Source organism: Neomonachus schauinslandi, chromosome 5 (genome assembly GCF_002201575.2).
Source record: "Neomonachus schauinslandi chromosome 5, ASM220157v2, whole genome shotgun sequence".
Classification (NCBI taxonomy): domain Eukaryota; kingdom Metazoa; phylum Chordata; class Mammalia; order Carnivora; family Phocidae; genus Neomonachus; species Neomonachus schauinslandi.
The window spans coordinates 24,387,031-24,406,070 of record NC_058407.1 but is presented as its reverse complement, the minus strand read 5'-3'; the positions used below and the strand labels follow the sequence as shown (position 1 = coordinate 24,406,070).

Genomic DNA, 19,040 nt, shown 5'->3' with positions numbered 1-19,040 from the left:
CGTCCTGCTATAAACTGCAGTGGCCTGGGTTGTGCGCCCCTCCGCAGCGCCCCCAGTCCTGCCTCCAGGTTGGAGCACGTCTCTGCCCTTTGTGCTTCTAAAACCACCAGCCTCTCCCAGTTCGCACACGCGACCCTGCCGCTCCACATTTTCGCCCAGGGGGCTGCCCTAAAGTCCTTCCCCTCCCACCAGTCTGCGAGTCTGTGCCCCGTCCCCAGCGCATAAGGCTGTCGCTCACCGGCGGTGTCAGATCCCCAGCGCCAGGCACCCTCCTGCTGCCGTTTATCCTCCGATATCTGCCCGTGGAATCAGGGCTACCTGCTTCGTACCTCAAAACCAACCACCTGCGATATTCTGCTTGTAGAGATCCAGATCTTCTTACATCTCAGGCTGGTTTCATGGGTGCTCAGAGTGGTCTGGTAGATATCCAGCTCAATTCCGGGGACCAGTTGAAATAGGGTCCCCTACTCCTCCGCCATCTTTCCTTCTCCTCAGAAACTCTATCTTTTAACATGATACTTGTATTGGGATTCTGCTCTTATCGCCAAATCCAAGGTCCCATCATCAACTCTCTTCCAATTATATCGCCAAAGGTCTTCCCCTGGATTCAGTTACTCACTTTTCAATGGATTAGAGAAGATACAGGATATCTTCAAAAAAGGAAAAAAAAAATTAACGACTTACCAACACTTTATTCCAGTAAGAGCTATATGTGATGTCTTGGTTTAGAGGTCCCTCAAATCCCTCAGATCCTAAGACAAGGAATTGGAAGCAAGTAGTATATTTGGGAGGTGATTCCAAGGAGAATGGTGAGTGTGTGGGAAAGTCAGATCGGAAGGGAGGAGAACCATCACAGAGAGCATGAATGTCCCTGCGTGGGCAACCGGGCCCTCAGAGAGACCAGGGAGAACAATCTTATGCTTATTGGAATGGGCTGCTCCCTGCACTCCTAGCCTCTCCTGAATACTCCTGTAGCCACAGAACGCCCTCAAGCAAAGAAATAAGGTACTTGAAGTAGGATACTGTCCATATGTGAATACCCTATCCACAGAAGCTGCTGGTGACTTCGAGGTGACGGAGAGGTTATGGGTGGAGCATCAGTATTGACATCTTCAAAAAAGGGCCTTCGGTACCAAAAGGAATGCACCCTATACAAAGATACATCTCCTGTGGCAAATAAATGGGATGTTTCCTAATGTAACATTGTATTTAGAGCCAAACATATAACAGGTCATTCACAACAAAGGAAAAGAACCACAAAAAGAGTTACTCTGAAGAGTAATATGATTTTATCTCAAACTGGCAAAGATTCCTCTAAATGCTAATACTCAGTGCTAATACTCTTATGACCCAGCAGTTCTGCTCCCAGGAATCTATCCAAAGAGGATAATCAGAAATACAGACAAAATAGCCACCCGTGTTACTTAAACTAGGGCTGAATGGTGGGATGAAAGTGGGAATTAGTCCCCCTCAATGTCTAACAAAAGGAAAGGAATTAAGTTATTATGCTTCATTCATAGGATTGAACATTACCTAGCTATAAAACTGAGGTTTACAAATGACTTAATGGCATGGAAAAATGAGTATGATATAATATTTAATGAAAAGGCATACAAATACATATAAGTAAAAATTTAGAATACATAAAAAAGAAATTGGTAGTAAAGACATCAAAATATTAACATTGACAACCTAAAAGAAGTTGACTTGTGTGTAATTTTTACTTTCTTCTTTATTCTATACTTGCTTTTCTGACTAGAGCATGTATTACTTTTACAATAAAAATTATTTTTAAAATACTTTTAGGACACATTATCAGTTTCATATAAAAACTAATATTTTTGTTTCTAATGTTAATGTTTTGTATATTGACAGATATTTCAATCATTTGACTCAGGAAAACCTCTTACTAGTAAAGAAAATATACAGGTAAGGATAACAATATTTTATAAATGTTGGAAATTTAGGAAGGATAACTTTTAGTCATTTCAATCTATTTAGTAGGTGTAACCCTTGTTTTTGAAACTCTCCTACATAGGGGCACCTGGGTGGCTCACTCGTTAAGCAGATGCTCCTGCGATCGAGCTCCGCATCAGGCTCCCTGCTCAGCAGGAAGCCTGCTTCTTCCTCTCCCACTCCCCCTGCTTGGGTTCCCTCTCTCGCTGTGTCTCTCTGTCAAATAAATAAATAAAATCTTTAAAAAAAAGAAAAAGAAAATCTCCTACATAATATGCTCTTCTATTTCTAATAATGGGATTTTATCTCCCAATGCTGAGGCCCAAGGTAGGATTGGACCGAAACTGATCTGGTTTTCAAATTGAGCAAATATCAGTTATTACTTGTAAATTTTTCAATTATGTATATGTATTCATTTTGTTTATCTAGCCATGTCAAGTATCTAATTTTAATATTTATCTTGACTACCTAGACGAGAATGGCTGACTTCGATTGTAGGAAAAGGATTTTGTGTGTTTTGCTCTTAGCTCACTTGTTCAATACTGCTTTTACTCACATCCTTTCTCCAGTCTGAGACTGCCTCTCTCAGTCAGTGGTTTTCTTTTTTTCCTTTATTGAAAATAAAAAAATTATAAAAATAAAAAATTTTTATTGAGACATAATTGACATATAACATTGTATAAATTTAAGGTGTTTGAACGGTTTGACACATTTTCATACTGCAATATACTTACCACTGTAGTGCTAGCTAATGGAAGGTTTTAGTATGACATTTTGTTTTTTTTTAAACTTTTTTTTAAAGATTATTTATTTATTTAAGAGAGAGAGAGAAGGAGCAGGGGGAAGGGGCAGAGGGAGAAGCAGACTCCCTGCTGAGCAGGGAGCCTGACACGGGGCTTGATTCCCTCCACTCTGGGATCATGACCTGAGCTGAAGGCAGCCGCTTAACTAACTGAGCCATGCAGGCACCCCCATATGGCATTTTCATAAGAAACTCCTCTAACATCGCAGTATTCTTTACATAGAAAAGACTAGACTGCCCATCTCAATACGTTTGTTCTTGTCAGTAATTGAATGATTAGGATTTAAGCTTTTGATAACCTAGTAGCATTTAAATGTATTTTTTGTTTGTTTCAAGTTTTTATATAAATTCTAGTTAGCTAACATATAGTATAATATTAGTTTCAGGAGTGGGATTTAGTGATTCATCACTTACATATAACACCCAGTGCTCATCACAAGTGCCCTTCTTTTTTTTTTTTTTTTTAGCTTATATTTCTTTCAGCAAATTTTTTTCTTTCAGTTTTATTGAAATATAATTGATATACAGCATTGTATATTTGAGCATATAGCATAATGATTTGACTTATATATATTGCAAGTAAGTTATTATTATTATTTTTTTCTTCTCTCATTCCTATTCTTAATATCTTTTTTTATTATTATTATTTTTTTATTCTTATGTTAATCCCCATACATTACATCATTAGTTTTAGATGTAGTGTTCCATGATTCATTGTTTGTGCGTAACACCCAGTGCTCCATGTAGAACGCGCCCTCCTCAGTACCCACCACCGGGCCAACCCATCCTCCCAACCCCCTCCCCTCTAGAACCCTGTTTGTTTTTCAGAGTCCATCGTCTCTCATGGTTCGTCTACCCCTCCGATTTCCCCCGCTTCATTCTTCCCCTCCCGCTACCTTCTTCTTCTTTTTTTTTTCTTACAAGTGCCCTTCTTAATCCCTTCACCCATTTAGCCCATCCCCCACCCTGCCTCCCCTCCAGCAACCCTCAGCGAGTTCTCTATAGTTAAGAGTCTGCTTTATGGTTTGCCTCTCTCTTTTTTTTTTCCCCATGTTCATCTGTTTTCTTTCTTAAATCCCACATGTGAGTGAAATCATACGACATTTGTCTTTCTCTGACTTATTTCACTTAGCATAATATTCTCTAGCTCCATCCATGCCATGTAGCATTTAAATATCTTGAAATTATTTTTTTTAAATCTTAGGAGTCTTGTCAGTTTGTCCACTAGAAAGTGTCAGAACGGAGGAGTGGTAGTGCAGCCATGGTTAAGGGGTTACAAACAGGTAAGGCATTCACACAACCAGGTGTTAGTCAATGTAGAGAGACAGGTGCACGTAGTTTTAATTTTTTTAAATGCTAGGAAACAGCATTCTGTTTCATTAAGTAAGATATTTTTATTAAACAATTTTGAGAAACATTTCTCAATATTGCTTTAGTTTTATCTTCCATAATTTTGATAGGTATTATAGCCGCCTTTTATTAAATGTAATCTTACTACTTTTCCATTATTCTTGTTATTCCACAAACTTCATTTTTAATTATGCTTCAGATGATTCATTGTTTGGCCTTAAAATTTGTTTTGATTTATAAGCAAGTTGCCTGCAATGAAAGAATCAGTGTTAGGAAGATACATATTCATATTTTGTTTCATTGTTCCAAGACCTTCGGATGTTTAAGAATATTTATTTCTTTCCAGTCATAAATTCCAAGACATCCTAAAAATACTTTTTTAAGGAGTGTTTTTGGGTATAAAGAGAATGTCTGCCTGATCATTTCTTTTTAAACAAAAAGAAACTGACAGTAAAATGGAAAGCCGATTTCTATTAGCTAATTAATTAAAACAGAACTGTTGGTCTGCTTAAGACTCTTCAAATTACACTTTATATTTTCTGTATAGAGGGAGAGAAATGAGTGTTAAGTAGCATTACTAATTAATCTTCTTTTTTTTTTTTTTTTTTTAAAGATTTTATTTATTTATTCATGAGAGATAGAGAGAGAGAGGCAGAGGCAGAGGGAGAAGCAGGCTCCCCACGGAGCAGGGAGCCCGATGCGGGACTCGATCCCAGGACCCTGGGATCGTGACCTGAGCTGAAGGCAGACGCTTAACCGACTGAGCCACCCAGGCGTCCCCTAATTAATCTTCTTTTGATCCTCAAGTGTTTGTGTGTAATTGTCAAGGCTCATTAAGACACTGTTTGCTAGGGAGAAAAAAGAGAAGAGAAACCTTCTCCCCTCCCCTTACACCCCCAACCAATCTGAAGTTTCTCCCCTCGCCACCCCCTGATAGAGAACGTCAGCCATTTTCCTAGTACGCAGTTTGTTGCCTGCTCAGGCTCAGTGTGGTTCCATGTCTGGATCTTCTGCGGGTAGTGATTTTCACCTTTTAGAAGAGAGTAGAGAATCAACAACAGCAATAGACTTCACTGCCAATGTTGCCTCAAACTCTCCCAAACAACGAGACTTTTCTTTTTTAATTCACATAAGGCAGTAGTTTCCCTCTCTTCTAGAACAGACAGCCCCAACATCCGAAATTATTAATTAACAAATATTGTTAATCCAACAAATATTTAATAAGAGCATATTGTGTGCAAGGCACTATTCTGGTGCTGTCAAAGAAATACATCAGTCAGTCAGCAACAGACAAACTCCAAGCCCTCAGAGAGCTTAAATTTTAGTGGGAAAAAACATTATAATTAAGTAAATTATATAGTAAGTTAGAAGGTGAACCATGGTAAGGGAGAAAATAAGCCCAGAAGCACATAAAGGGGATTGGGAGCTTGGGGCTAGGTTGGGGGTTGTAATTTTAAATGAGGTAATCAGGTTAGTCTTCACTGACGTGGCATTTGTGAACAGGTAACAGTGCAAGTTTAGGAAATCTGGAAATTTAGGAACCATCTAGGAAGAGAGTGCAGTGAGTGCAAAGGCCTTAGAGGCAGGATTGCCTAGCTTGGTGAGGTGGTGAGAGGCATCTTAGTGTGGCTAAGAGCCCTGTGAATGATGCAGAAGTGGTAGGAGACAGTCAGAGAGGTAACGGGGCCAGCTCGAGAAGAGCCTTGTAGGGTCTTTGTAACTTGGGTTCTTTTTCTGAACAGCATGGGGAGCCACTGGAAGGTTTAGAGCAGAGGGGTGGCCTGATCTACCTGTTTAAAGGGATCACTTTAGCTGATCTATTGAGCCTACTGTGTGCTAGGTACTGTTTCAGTGCTGTCAATCAAACACATCAGTCAATCAACAATACAGACAAATTCCCAGCCCTCATAGAGCTTATATTTTAGTGTGAGTGTGTGTGTGTGTGTTTGTGTGCATGTGTATGTGTGTGTGTGTGTGTGGTTGTGAGGAGGCTAGGAATACAGTTTTGGACATGTTGAGTTTGAGATATCTCTTAGATATCCAAGTGGACTATTTGAGTCAGAAGTTGGTTTGACTTTAGAAGAGAGATTGGAGCTGGAAAGAAAAACTCAGGATTTCATCAGCATTTAGATGAAATTAAAACCGTGAGCCTGTTTAAGATCATCTAAAGGGGAAAAAAAAAAGAGATCATCTAGGGGGAGGGAGTAAGGAAAGGGAAGAGGACCAAGCCCTGGGACACTCTGGTGTTTAAAAATGTAGGAGAAGAGGGCGCCTGAGTGGCTCAGTTGGTTAAGCGACTGCCTTCGGCTCAGGTCATGATCCTGGAGTCCCAGGATCGAGTCCCGCATCGGGCTCCCTGCTCGGCAGGGAGTCTGCTTCTCCCTCTGCCCCTCCCCCCTCTCATGTGCTCTCTCTCATTCTCTCTCTCTGAAATAAATAAATAAAATCTTTAAAAAAAAATGTAGGAGAAGAAGAGGAAGCTGCAAGGACTGAAATGGAATGACTGACAGGATAGGAAAGAAACCAAGAGAATGTGGTGACTTGAAAGCTAAGAGAAACATTTTCAAAAGAGGAATTGATTAATAGCGTCATATTTTGCAGATGAATCAAGCACCACAACTCACTGAGTCTTAAACAGGATCTTTTTTCACATTTAATAGCTCTGAAATTAGAATGCATTTTATAGTTGTGGACCTGCGATGGTTTAATTGGCATATAAGATAATGATGTCTTAGATTAAAAATAACATGGCTTATGAGGACTAAGAATTGAACACTGGTTTAAGGCAAGTATAGGCCACTGGTGACCTTAAAGGGTTTTAGTGTAGGAAATGAGTGGGTTTAAAAACAAATGAAAGGAGAGAAATTGGAATATTGACAACTCTTTAAATCATTGCTATAAAGGAGAGTGAGAATTTGGGTAGTAGCTGGAGAAGGAGGTCAAAGTATAGACAATTTTTGTTTTTTTAAGATGGAAGAGAAGAGAGCATGGCTTTGTGCTGATGAGAACGTCTGCAGCAAGGGGACATTTATGACGTAGGAGAGAATAACTGAGTAGACCAGTGGGGAGAGGATCCATGGCGTAAGTGGCAGGAAGGGAGGCAGGGCCGTTGCTTGGGTAGGTGGGAGAGATGGAGCTGTAGGGTCTGTGGACACTACTCTGGCTGCTTCAGTTTCCTCTCTTAAGTAGAAGAAGCAAGGTCATTAGCTGGGAGGAGCATGGGGAGGAAGGGTCAGGGTTTAGAAACAGAAAGAGCCTGAAATAGTTGTCTAGGAGAGAGGGAGAGTGAATGGACTGGGAAAATGTAGAATGATGACCAAGTAGCGCTGAGGTTTGGTCTGGATCTTAAAGTGGGATGGTTTAGCCTGACTGCATGCTTTTCTTCAGTCTTCTTCAGCTGCAGTGTGCACACCTAAAGAAGGTCCAGCCAAACCATGGCTGTTTTGCCAAGGACGTGTATATGCACAGGAGAGGGACCAGGGAGTTAATAGGGTGTATGCAAGGCAGAGTTCTAATGATTGAGCTTGGAATCTAAGCTGGGTAGGGAGTATGCTTGTCTACCCATTCTGCCCCCCGCTCCTGTCCTAGTACTTCTAAATGACTCATGTGAAAGCAGGACAGCCGGGCGTGCATGGCTGATGAGCTTTTGTGGGTTCTTCATTTTGATAAGATGTTCCCTCCCTTGCTCTCAGCACCAGGTTCACTCCTTATGTGGCGGGGCTGGGCTCATGAAGCCAGGTCACAAACTGGTGGGGAGGGGCGGAGGCACTTAGAACCGCTGGGATAGTTCTGAGGTTACAGGTCTCTTGCGATAGACCTGTCACTTACGGTACATCGTGTCTATCCTGTATTCCATCATCTAACACCAAATGAGGAATGCAAAAGGGGATGAAAACTAATATTACCTGAAAACAGTATTTTACTGATTTGCCTTGTTTTCTTCTTTGTTTCATTTCTTTTTTAGGCACTTGATGAATTAATAAGTAAAGGATTGCCTGTAATTCTGGTTACACTTGGCCAGGAACATCTTTTAAATAAGTTTTCTTTTGTTAAAGCATACTTTTTAATAAGTGTGGCTGCAACAATAAATTGTGTCCCAGAAAATTCAGTGAAAACAATCTACCATGGACTTACTTCTGAGAAGAGTAGAGCCAACCTTCCAAACTTGAAAGGTAATCTTTTGTTTTATTTTTTTGCTTGTTTTCCTTTCTCCTCTTTCTCCAACTGTTCCCACTCCACTCCCAATAATCCATATGAACAGTCTAGTATATATTCCATATTTTTCTCTAATCTCACCTCATGATGCACATGTCAGGTACATGCGTATCCATATCCATTCATACATGTCAGTATTCATATACTTTTTCATATATATATGTACAAAATAGGACTTGTCATTTATTTATAAAATGACGTATTTTACATTTTTCTGCATCTTGTGTTTCTTACCCAGAAAAACTTCACTAAAACCACTTCAAGTCAACTGCTTTGTTTGTTCTGCTCCTCTGGTTATATAGTATTCTATGCTGCGAGTATCATTGTTTATTCAACCATTCTACTGTTGATGTGCATTCACATCAATTTCTAGGGAACAGTGTTGAAGTGTTACATATCCATATCATATAATGTATATTTCTATGGGATAAGATGCCCATGTATGGGATTTGTAGGTCATCGTATGTATGTATTTTTCAACTGTTTTGGATGTTGCCCTAAGAATAGTTTGTTTTTCACCATTAAGTATGGTGTTAACTGTGGATTTTTTATAGATATTCTTTTTTTTTTTTTTTTTTTTAAAAGATTTTTTTTTTTTTTTTGGGGGGGGGAGAAGGAGAGAGGGACAAGGGGGGGGGGGGGGGTAGGGGGGAGAGGGGGGGCTCCCTGCTCGGCAGGGAGTCCGACGTGGGACTCGATCCCGGGACTCCAGGATCATGACCTGAGCCGAAGGCAGTCGCTTAACCAACTGAGCCACCCAGGCGCCCCTAGATATTCTTTATCAGGCAGGGAAATTTCTTTTTTATTCCTGGTTTGTTGAATGATTTTATTTTAAAAGTGTGCTGGATTTTATTAAGTGCTTTTTCTGCATCTATTAAGATGATTCTATTTTTTTTATTCTATTGATATGGTGTAATAAAGTAATTACATTCTTGGGCTAACTCCCATTTAGTCATGGTGTATAAATTCTTTTTATATGTTGCTGGATTCCATTTGCTAGTATTTTGTTGAAGAATTTTACATCCTTATTCATTATAGATACTGGTCTGTAGTTTTTCTTGTGGTATCTTTGTCCAGTTTGGATACTGGAGTAATATTGGCTCTGTTTTAAAATGTAACTCCTATTATTATTATTCGGGTATGATGAGGCCAACAGATCAGGAGATGATGGCCACTAAAAACCTAGTTTGTTATTTAACCCTCCAAGAGGAGGAGCAGGTTACTACCTGGGAGGGCCACACAGAGAAGCACCAGGGTCACTCAGAGGCAGAGAGAGCAGAAGGAAAATGTGGATCACACTCTTCCTAGCATCTCTCATGTTCAGATACATCTCCCAGGATTCTTTCATACCAGTCTCCAGGCATTTCTTTCTTTCTTTTTTTTTTTTTTTATACTAATGTGTGTTTCTTTTCTTTTTTTTTTTTTTTATTCTTATGTTAATCCCCATACATTACTCCAGGCATTTATTTCTATCTTTCTCTGTCTCTTCCTTAGTTTCTCCCTTAGGGGAGAAAACCCAGCCCTAGATCTTTCTGCTGGGCCTTTCCCAATTCTTAAGCCCTCTTTCATACTCAGCTGACCTCTCACTCCAGAGCCCCCTATTTTAGGAGAAGAGCCAGGTAGGTAGGAGTTGGAAGAAGAGGGGAAGGCAAGGGTATTCAATTCCATGTTATTTTAGACTTCCTTTTCTTCCTTGACAAGTTTAGTCTCTTTAGGTGGGTATTTTTTGCAGTAATTCCCAGTCGTGGTTTTTTTTTTTTTTTTTTTCTTCTCTCTCTCTCCTATATTCTAGAAGTCAGGTTTACTAAAGCAGGCAGAGTCTGTGATCTCAATTATCTCAGTTTTCCCTGGCTCAGAATAAGGACAACCTTCAGATTGTGGTTCGGTATTTTGAGATACTTGTGGATCTAGTGGACTGTGCTATTTCAAATGGTCTCACTCTCTGCTCTTAGTATGAGAGGCTTATGCAAATCAATAGAACTGACATTTCCAAGGAGATCTTATTGAAATGTTATAAATATCTGGAAGACCCAAAATACTTTGGGGACCTGAAAGGGTCCTCCCCAGTGGTCCAGGGGAGGAACCATTACTCTGTATCAGTAGCCAGTAATTTAAAGAATATCATCAAGCATCCTAAAGATCCTTTCAGAATTGTCTGATGTGTTGTAAAAAATCATCCTCAATCTTTGAATATATGATATTTAGGGACCATTTGATAAAATAGTATTTCCAGTTATCATTGTGGGTTTTTTAAAATATGAAATTTATGGATGGTTTCCCAACTCATGATGAGTTTTGTAAACTAGAATTAATATTTAAGTTAACCACAGATATCCTTGGTTCTTCCAAAATTTTCTGTCTTACAGAGCTATATTTAAAGGATGATGAAAGCTCACTTGGTCAGTTTGTAAAAATGAAAGATGACTTCACTTTTAGCACAGTGAAGGTAAGTTTGGAAGATTTTTCAAATCATACTAAATTGGTTACCAAAATGTCCACTAATAGGCCCTGGACAGGCTCGCTTTCAGGGTTGTGTTTGCTCTCAGGAGACCGAGTAGCTTTTCTTGCATAAGCATGGATTGAGGCGAGAGATGGAGCCTACTTCTCATGAGAAAATTAGATGCCCAGAGGTTGTCAGACTTTGACTTTACAACCTGAGTAAGGCACTGTGGAAAATATGATTCATTATTTGATGAGATTTGAGTATTCCACGCCCTGTTTCTCATTTCCTAATAATAAGAGTGATGACAACAGCAACACAAACCGTTACCATTTATTCAGTGCTTACTACATGACAGGCACTTTGCATGATTAATTCTTACACCTCTGTGATGTAGGTGTTAATCATTTTTGAACTATGTTGTGCTGAACCATGAGAAAATTGAGGCTTAGAAAAAAGTTCACTAATGCCACGCAACTAATAAAATACAGATGGTGTTCTTAACCATTATACTAAGGTGTCCTAGTACTTATATAATATTTACTGTACAAACAAGTTTTTAGAGACCTGTTTCTTGAAAGATTGGCTGGTCCCATTCTCCTCTGCCATGCCAGGCTGCTATTTACTATTGATTGTCAATTGTAAAATCTCATTATCTTCACATTACCAGTTAGATGACCATAGTTTAACTTGAAATACAGCCAATTCTCATTATTCCCAGATTCAGTAATTGCTAATTTGCCTATCTGCTAAAATTTACTCATAACTCCAGTATTGATACTCGTGGCTCATTTGTGGTCATTTGTGAACATCACAGAGCACAGAAAAATTTGAGTTGCCCAACACACACATTTCCAGCTGAGTTGGACAAGGCAGTGCTCTGTTTGTTTCTACCCTCATACTGTAAACAAGTATCCTTTCCATGGTCTATTTATTGCCACATTTTTTTTTTTTTTTGCATTTTTGTGCTTTTCGTTGGTGATTTCACTGTTTGAAATGGCCCCTAAGCATAGTGCTGAAATACTGTTTAGTATTCCTAAATGTAAGAAGGCTGTGATGTGCTTTATGGAGAAAATAAATGTGTTAGATAAACGTCAGGCTTGAGTTTTAGAGCTGTTAGTTCAAAGTTAGTGAATTTATGGTATTTATTAAATAATGTGTCCTTAAATATAAACACACATTAAACAAAGTTATGTGTGAATCAGTTGGCAAAAATGTTGTGACCCGAGGCCCACAGGAACCTATCCTTGTATTACCTCTAGGAGCAATGCTTCAGTATTTGCTAATTCAGTATTTGCAGCCACTTTATAGAAGAGTTTAAATACTGTGAGTAATGAGCATTGGCTGTGCATACAATAAAGGGTAACTGTGATACATGCTTACTCTTGCCATTACTCTCCTTTCCACTTCCTGTTGCCTTTTTCCTGTTTGCTGAGCACGCTTCTCTGATGATTATGTTCAAATTTCCTATCTGGTCTTCCATTCATTGTTACTTTTCTCAGTACATGAAAAACACCTGGATGAATAAGGGTGAGATATTACTTGTATTGTTTCTGAACTTACGTGATTGTGTGGTGCTCTTTCTTTAGTCAATTTTACTGACAGAAGCTGAGGACAGACTAAACTTTCTTGTGTCAGAGATAGAGCATCCAGGCCACAAGAACCTCTCTCAGTGTTCTGCTGGTGAGTTGGAGATTGTGGTGGAAGCCAGGCTTCAGCTGGCGGCAATTGCCCTGCAGAGACACCGGGCGGCATACAGGTGAGTCTCTTCAGGCACAGAAGAGAATTTCTTCCTCACCCTAATTTGTCAAATATACCTAAATCTTATGTGTGTTTTATAAATTCCAGTATTAATACAGCTTACTTGTATTTTCTTTTTCAGGGGAGTTTTCATATATTATTACCCTTAAAACTACAGTTCTAAACAAAATGATTGCTTTATTAAAGCATACAGCTAGGATGTTTTATACAAAGAATGAACAAATTAAGAGAGCTTTGCTTTTTAATTTTATTTATTTATGTATTTTTTATTTTTTGATTTTAACTGCAGTATAGTTAATATTAAAAACAAGCTCTATTATTAAAAAGTAACATTTTCTGAATTATGTTTTGCTAAACCATTTAAGAAACAGTTTTGGGTAGATGATTATTTAAATGTTATGCAATTGTTAGTGTCAGATCTTTCATTTGACTTGTTCATTGATTCACTCATTTACCCAACCAGTATCCTTTAACTACTTCACTGTTAGGCTCTGATCTAGACACTGAAGATATAGAGATGAATAGAATATAGTTCCTGTATCCATATGCTGAAAGATATATAAACAATTAAGTGGGATAATAAAAAATATATAGACCTATATTTTCAAGAACTTCTCATGTCATTTGTGGTAAATACCTCTATCATGCGGCTGTCTGACATTTCAGTAATGATTCTTTGAATAATGCACAAGTTTATTATCTTACCATTCATTAATTCATTTAAAAAATGATTTTGGGGACCTATAATATGCTAGTTACTGTTCTAGGTTCTTGAGATATATCAATATCCCAATACTGGATATATACTATATAGGCAAAATATTTAACAATATTGAAAACAACCCTACCCTCATGGAGTTTATAAGAGGTAATAAAGGCTGACAATAAACTATGAACTTAATAAGCAAGTAAATTATATAGTATGGTCAAAAATGATACATGATACGGAGATATTGGGAGTAGAGACAGGGGGAGGAGAAGGAGCTATCGTTTTAAAATTGTGTGGTTATAATAAAGAGTATGTCTCCAATTTGATGTTCAATGGCTGACAGCTTTCAAGCCCCACCACTCCCCCTTCTGCCCCACATCTGGGCAGGCAGATAAGAAAGCCCAGCTGCTTTCTTTGTGAGAAAAAGGAGAAGCCTAGCTGTAGCTTTTGCAAAGGGGAAATCAATTCAGCAGAAATCTCACTTTGCTTTGATTAGAAACATACAGCCGTCTTATCAAGTGTAAGCCTTGACCGAAGACCATCCCATGATTAACCACATCTAAATTTGATTTTATGCTAGAGCAGTGTAGATTTTTGGACATTTATAATTTTTGTGGTTTCTAAACAGTGATAAAAATCCATTTAGTCCATTTTGGAGCAGTGACTCTCAAAATGTGGTCTGCAGGTTTCGAGGGGAGTCTCCAACACCCTTTCAGGGGGAACTGTATGGTCAGAACTATTTTTATAACAAAACTACGATGTCATTCACCATCTTCATTGTGTTGTTATTTGCACCAATGCTCCTGGCATCTCACTGGGAATCACACCAGTGGCACCAAACCATACTAGTGGTCATTGCATTCTTTACTGCCGCACACTTGCAATTAAAAAAAAAAAAAAAAAAGCCAGGGGTGCCTGGGTGGCGCTGTCGGTTAGCATCTAACTCTTGATCTCATTACTGGGCATGGAACCTACCTAAAAAAAAAGGCCTAGTTTCATTTAAGAATGCCTTTGATGAACCAGTAGAATCTGTTACATTTATAAACCCCTATCCTTGAATATATATTTAATATTGTGTGGAAATATTAAATGGGAAATACACCTAAAGCATCTTTGCTGCATACCAAAGTCTGGTGGTTGTCTTGGGGAAGAACACATACGTGATTGAAATGAGAGCCAAACAAGCAGTTTGTCTCTTGGAACACCATTTTTATTTGAAAAACCAACTGACAAACTGGTTTTTCAGACTTGGGTATTTGACAGGCATTTTATTGAAAATGAGCAAAATGAACATGCCACTTCCAGGAAAACAACAAATAGTATTTGTTGCTAATGATAAAATCTGAACTTTTGTAGGGAAATGAGAGTTTTGGAAAATTTCTATTTGTCACCATGAGCTTGACAGTTTTCTAATGCTTATATAATTGTTCTGATGAGATTGGTGGTAATTAAGATTAACAAGCATCATTTTAAAAAATTATATAAAGAAATGTTTCAACATCAAGGGGATTTGCATAACTCAGGGAGTTAATATTTTCCAAATCACCAGTGGATAATGTTCCAAAATCCTGGGTAACAAGATAGACCAATAGGTTATAATGTAACAGAGGAGGAAATTTCATCAGCGTGTGGTATTAGCTTTCACATTGCAAAAGACTTTTAAAAAACTATCACTTGTCACATTTTGGTATAGTTTCAAAGAAGAATATTCACAATTATTTTAAAAGGGTATGAAAATACTCTTCCTATTTCCAACAGCTATCTCTGTGAGGCCTAGTCTTCTTCATATACTTCAATCAAAACAATATGTCACAACAGACCACAGAAGCAGATATGAAAGTCTTCTATTAGATAGATTTTCTCTTATTTAGCCAGACATTAAAGAGATTTGCAAAAATGCAAAATGATGCATTCTTCTCACCATTTTTGTTGTTGTTTTGGGAAATATAGATGTTTTCATAAAAATGCATTATGATGTGAACATGTAATGGGTTTATTGTCTTTATTTTAAAGTGAATTAATAAATAGTAATGAAGTTAAAGTTCCAATATGGTAAATATTGATGGAGCTCTGGGGATTCTCAATAATTTTTAAGGATATAAAGAGTGCTGAGCTAAACAAAAAAGCTTGAGACACACTGATTCAGAGTATTGTTACATTTGTAGCTATTTTTAAGAAAAATACAGTGGTAGTTGATTGATAGTAAATGGGCTTATTAGCATAATAACGTACCATTTTCCCTTTTGAAGCTTGAAGAACAGGAATTTTTACTAGGTGATTTATTAATAGAAAATATATGCTTTGCATATATATATATATATATATGTAAATACATCATCTCCCTCTCCCTCTAAAACATGACTATATGATTTCCTGTAGAAGAATATAGAACTCTTCTCCAGACTATTTTAGAGAGCAATAGCCACCCCAGAAAATGGTTCTTGCTGTTTACCTTCCATCCTCAGCCTTCCACATGTCTTACACCCATGGAAGACATGAGTGATTTTTTTTTTTAGGAAGGAAGAAGGAAACAAGAAAATAAAATTACAAAATGGCCACAGAAAGGAATGTCATTGTAGAACTTTAATTTGAAAACCAGATAGACATACGCAAATAATGTGCAAGTGTATCAGAATCGCTCCTATTTTAAATACATGAACCTGGCCCTTGGGACAAAACCTGCAAAGAGTTTGATGTTATTGCCTTTTTGCAGTGGAGTTGTCATTTGGGGAAGCCTACTGTCAAGATGAATGAGTTTTTCTTATGTGAACTTTACCCCCCACAAGCTTCGGTTTGGGCACTGTTGCGAGTGTTGGACAGTCCCTTTCCCAAATGATGGTTAGCTTGACATTTTATGATACTTCTAATAAAATTATGTGTCAAGGAAACTGAAAGGCACATTCCCTAGGGTGACAGGTAGAGTGAGCTGCATGGATTTTATGAGAACAAACTGACCATTTTTGTCATGAATGTTAATAAGAAATAAATGGGATCAAAGTTATTCCAACTGTATTTCTACTTCTTTTAGGGATGCCTCTCTCAGAGTCCTATCTTTTTTTTTTTTTAATAAGTTCCTTTCCGTTCTCTTTTATATTTGATTTATTGTCTAAATGGGATAACATTTGAGCCTTTTAATTTTGTGTCAGAATGAAACCTCCTTCCTTGGGGATTTCAGAGTGTTTATAGTGAGTAATCCTCCTATACTTTCTGTCTCTCTGGTGGAGAGCAGAAACTAGAAATTTTCCATTGTGCACCTACGTGGCACCAAGAGGATTAGGATATACTAGCATGTTTATATTTTATTCATTAAGTTTTTGGGTTAGCAAGATTCTAAACCTCATACCTCATTTCTCTTGAAGTCAGAATTTAGCCTTCAGAATCAGAATGATGAGGTGGGCACCACGTCCGTCCTTCTTCCCGGGCCCTTTCGGAACCATACAGTGCTCACCTCTGAAGCTGCGCAGGAAACAAGGGGCCTTCGAAACTGGTGTGAACGCTTGAGTGGGGAAGGGTGTCAGGGAGAGGAAATTGCATTCCCATATACGTACTCAATCTGTGTTACATCTTTTGTTGTTTTCTTGCTGTTTGTTTAGTTTTATTTTATTTTATTTTAAAGATTTTATCTATTTATTTGACAGAGAGAGACACAGCAAGAGAGGGAACACAAGCAGGGGGAGTGGGAGAGGGAGAAGCAGGCTTCCCGCGGAGCAGGGAGCCTGATGCGGGGCTCGATCCCAGGACCCAGGGATCATGACCTGAGCCGAAGGCAGACGCTTAACAACTGAGCCACCCAGGTGCCCCTGTTTAGTTTTATTTTAAATAAAAACCAGTAAGGTTATATAATCACAAATCATACCTTAGAAAATATTCTACAAATATCTAAACCATTTTAATGACTCAGTAGAATCTTGGGAATTTAAAATTCAGTAATTGCAGGAAGCTTTATATTCTAGTTACTAACATAGAAGAAAATCAGCTTGGTTCCCCCCCAAATGCCTGGCCCACTCGATACACGAAATGAGTACAGCTAGTGTGCACTGAGCATCATGTATTTGCTAAGTACTGCTACGTGCTAAGCACACCCCACTCTTACCAGAAGGTCAACTCCGTGAAGGCAGCAACTGTATCCGCAGCCCTTAGATTTGTTCCTTGCCAATAGGAGAACAAGTGAAAAAACAAATACTTCATTTGATCCTTAGAATGATACTATTTCATGAAGTCTGCAGAGTAGAATGCAAAGCAAAAGGCAGTCAAGTGGACAGAGAGGGCCTTTGTGTTGATGAAGGGTGCAGTCAACAATGACTATGTAGCCGCCATAAACATGGCAACGAGTAACACTATACCAAAACCAAACCAAACTTGTTAGAACTGCGGAAAGACAGAGGCCACGCTATCGGCAGCAGTGAAGTGTGCAGGCTCAGGCCAGTTGCCTGGGTTCTAATCCTGCCTCTTCTTATTAGCTGTGTCACCTTAGGCAAGGCACTTAATATTTCTGTCTCTATTTCCTGATCTATCAAGTAATGATAATAGTATCTACCTTGTAGCTTTGTGGTGGAGATTAAGTAATTCACACAAAGCACTTAACACAGCACCTGACAGGTGGTAAACACTCAGTAAATGCCAGTTATTGTTTGTTTAAAGGATTGTGGAGAAAAAAAGAAAAAAGAGAAAATCTCTGTGGACAGAATATGTGTGTTAGCACAATGTTTTCAGCTTTTTTTTTTTTTTTAAGATTTTATTTATTTATTTGACAGAGAGAGACACAGCAAGAGAGGGAACACAAGCAGGGGGAGTGGGAGAGGGAGAAGCAGGTTTCCCACAGAGCAGGGAGCCCGATGTGGGACTCGATCCCAGGACCCTGGGATCATGACCTGAGCCCAAGGCAGACACTTAACAACTGAGCCACCCAGGTGCCCCTGTTTTCAGCTTTTAATACAACATATAGACAAAAAAGAAGAGGGTTTAAAAATATAATTTAAAAGTTGAGCATATGTACACACTCTGGGAACCTACAAACACTGTACCTTTTCACAAGCATCCGTGGACACGTATGAAGCTGAGCATATACTCGGCCAGAAACCTCAGTAACTGACCCATAGGAAGAAGTGTACCGACCACAGTCCAGGGACACAGGGGGCCTCTGAAATATATATGGAGGGAGGTGATAGGATCTGATTTGCCTCTTGATGGGGTCGCTGTGGCCGCTGTGTGGAGAACAGGGCTGCAGGGACAAGAGCCAGAGAAGGAGGCCGATCAGGAAGCTCCCATTCGTGCAGCCTGGAGATCATGGTGGCTTGGATGAAGGCACTAGCCCTGGAGGAGGTGAGGAGCTGCTGGCTGGTACCCATATGTTGAAGGTGAAGCTGACGGAACTTGCTGATGGATTGAATATAGAGCATGAGTTAGTGAGGAAGCAGTGGTGATCTGGACTCTCCCTCTGGGATGGAAAACAAGGGAAGAAGGGCAGGTTTGGTGTAGGAGGCAAAAGCCAGGGGACCTGCTTTTAACCTATTCTATCAGTTTCCTAGGGCCACCATAACAAAGCGCCAACAGAATTTTATTGTCTCATGGTCCTGGAGTCAGTGCTCCAAGATCAAAATGTCAGCAGGGCCAGGTTCTACCTGAAGGCTCTAGAGGAGAAGCTTTCCTTGCTTCATGTAACTTCTGGTGTTTGCCCGTAATCCTTGGCATTCCTTGGCTTGTAAAGGCACCACTCCAGTCACGTGGCTGTCTTCTCCCTGTATGTCTTCGTGTCACCTTCCCTCTGTGTATATCTGTCTCTCTGTCCAAATTTTCCCTTTTTATAC

General features: G+C 39.0%; 1 protein-coding gene across 1 annotated transcript in view; it reads left to right on the top strand.

Annotated features, from left to right (window-relative positions):
- CFAP54 (cilia and flagella associated protein 54) overlaps positions 1-19,040 on the top strand; it is a 294,732-nt gene that overhangs the window by 189,420 nt on the left and 86,272 nt on the right. Inside the window, 4 exon segments of the mRNA XM_044914733.1 lie at positions 1,876-1,929; positions 8,073-8,280; positions 10,690-10,769; positions 12,353-12,522. Coding sequence (XP_044770668.1) covers positions 1,876-1,929; positions 8,073-8,280; positions 10,690-10,769; positions 12,353-12,522 — 512 coding nt within the window.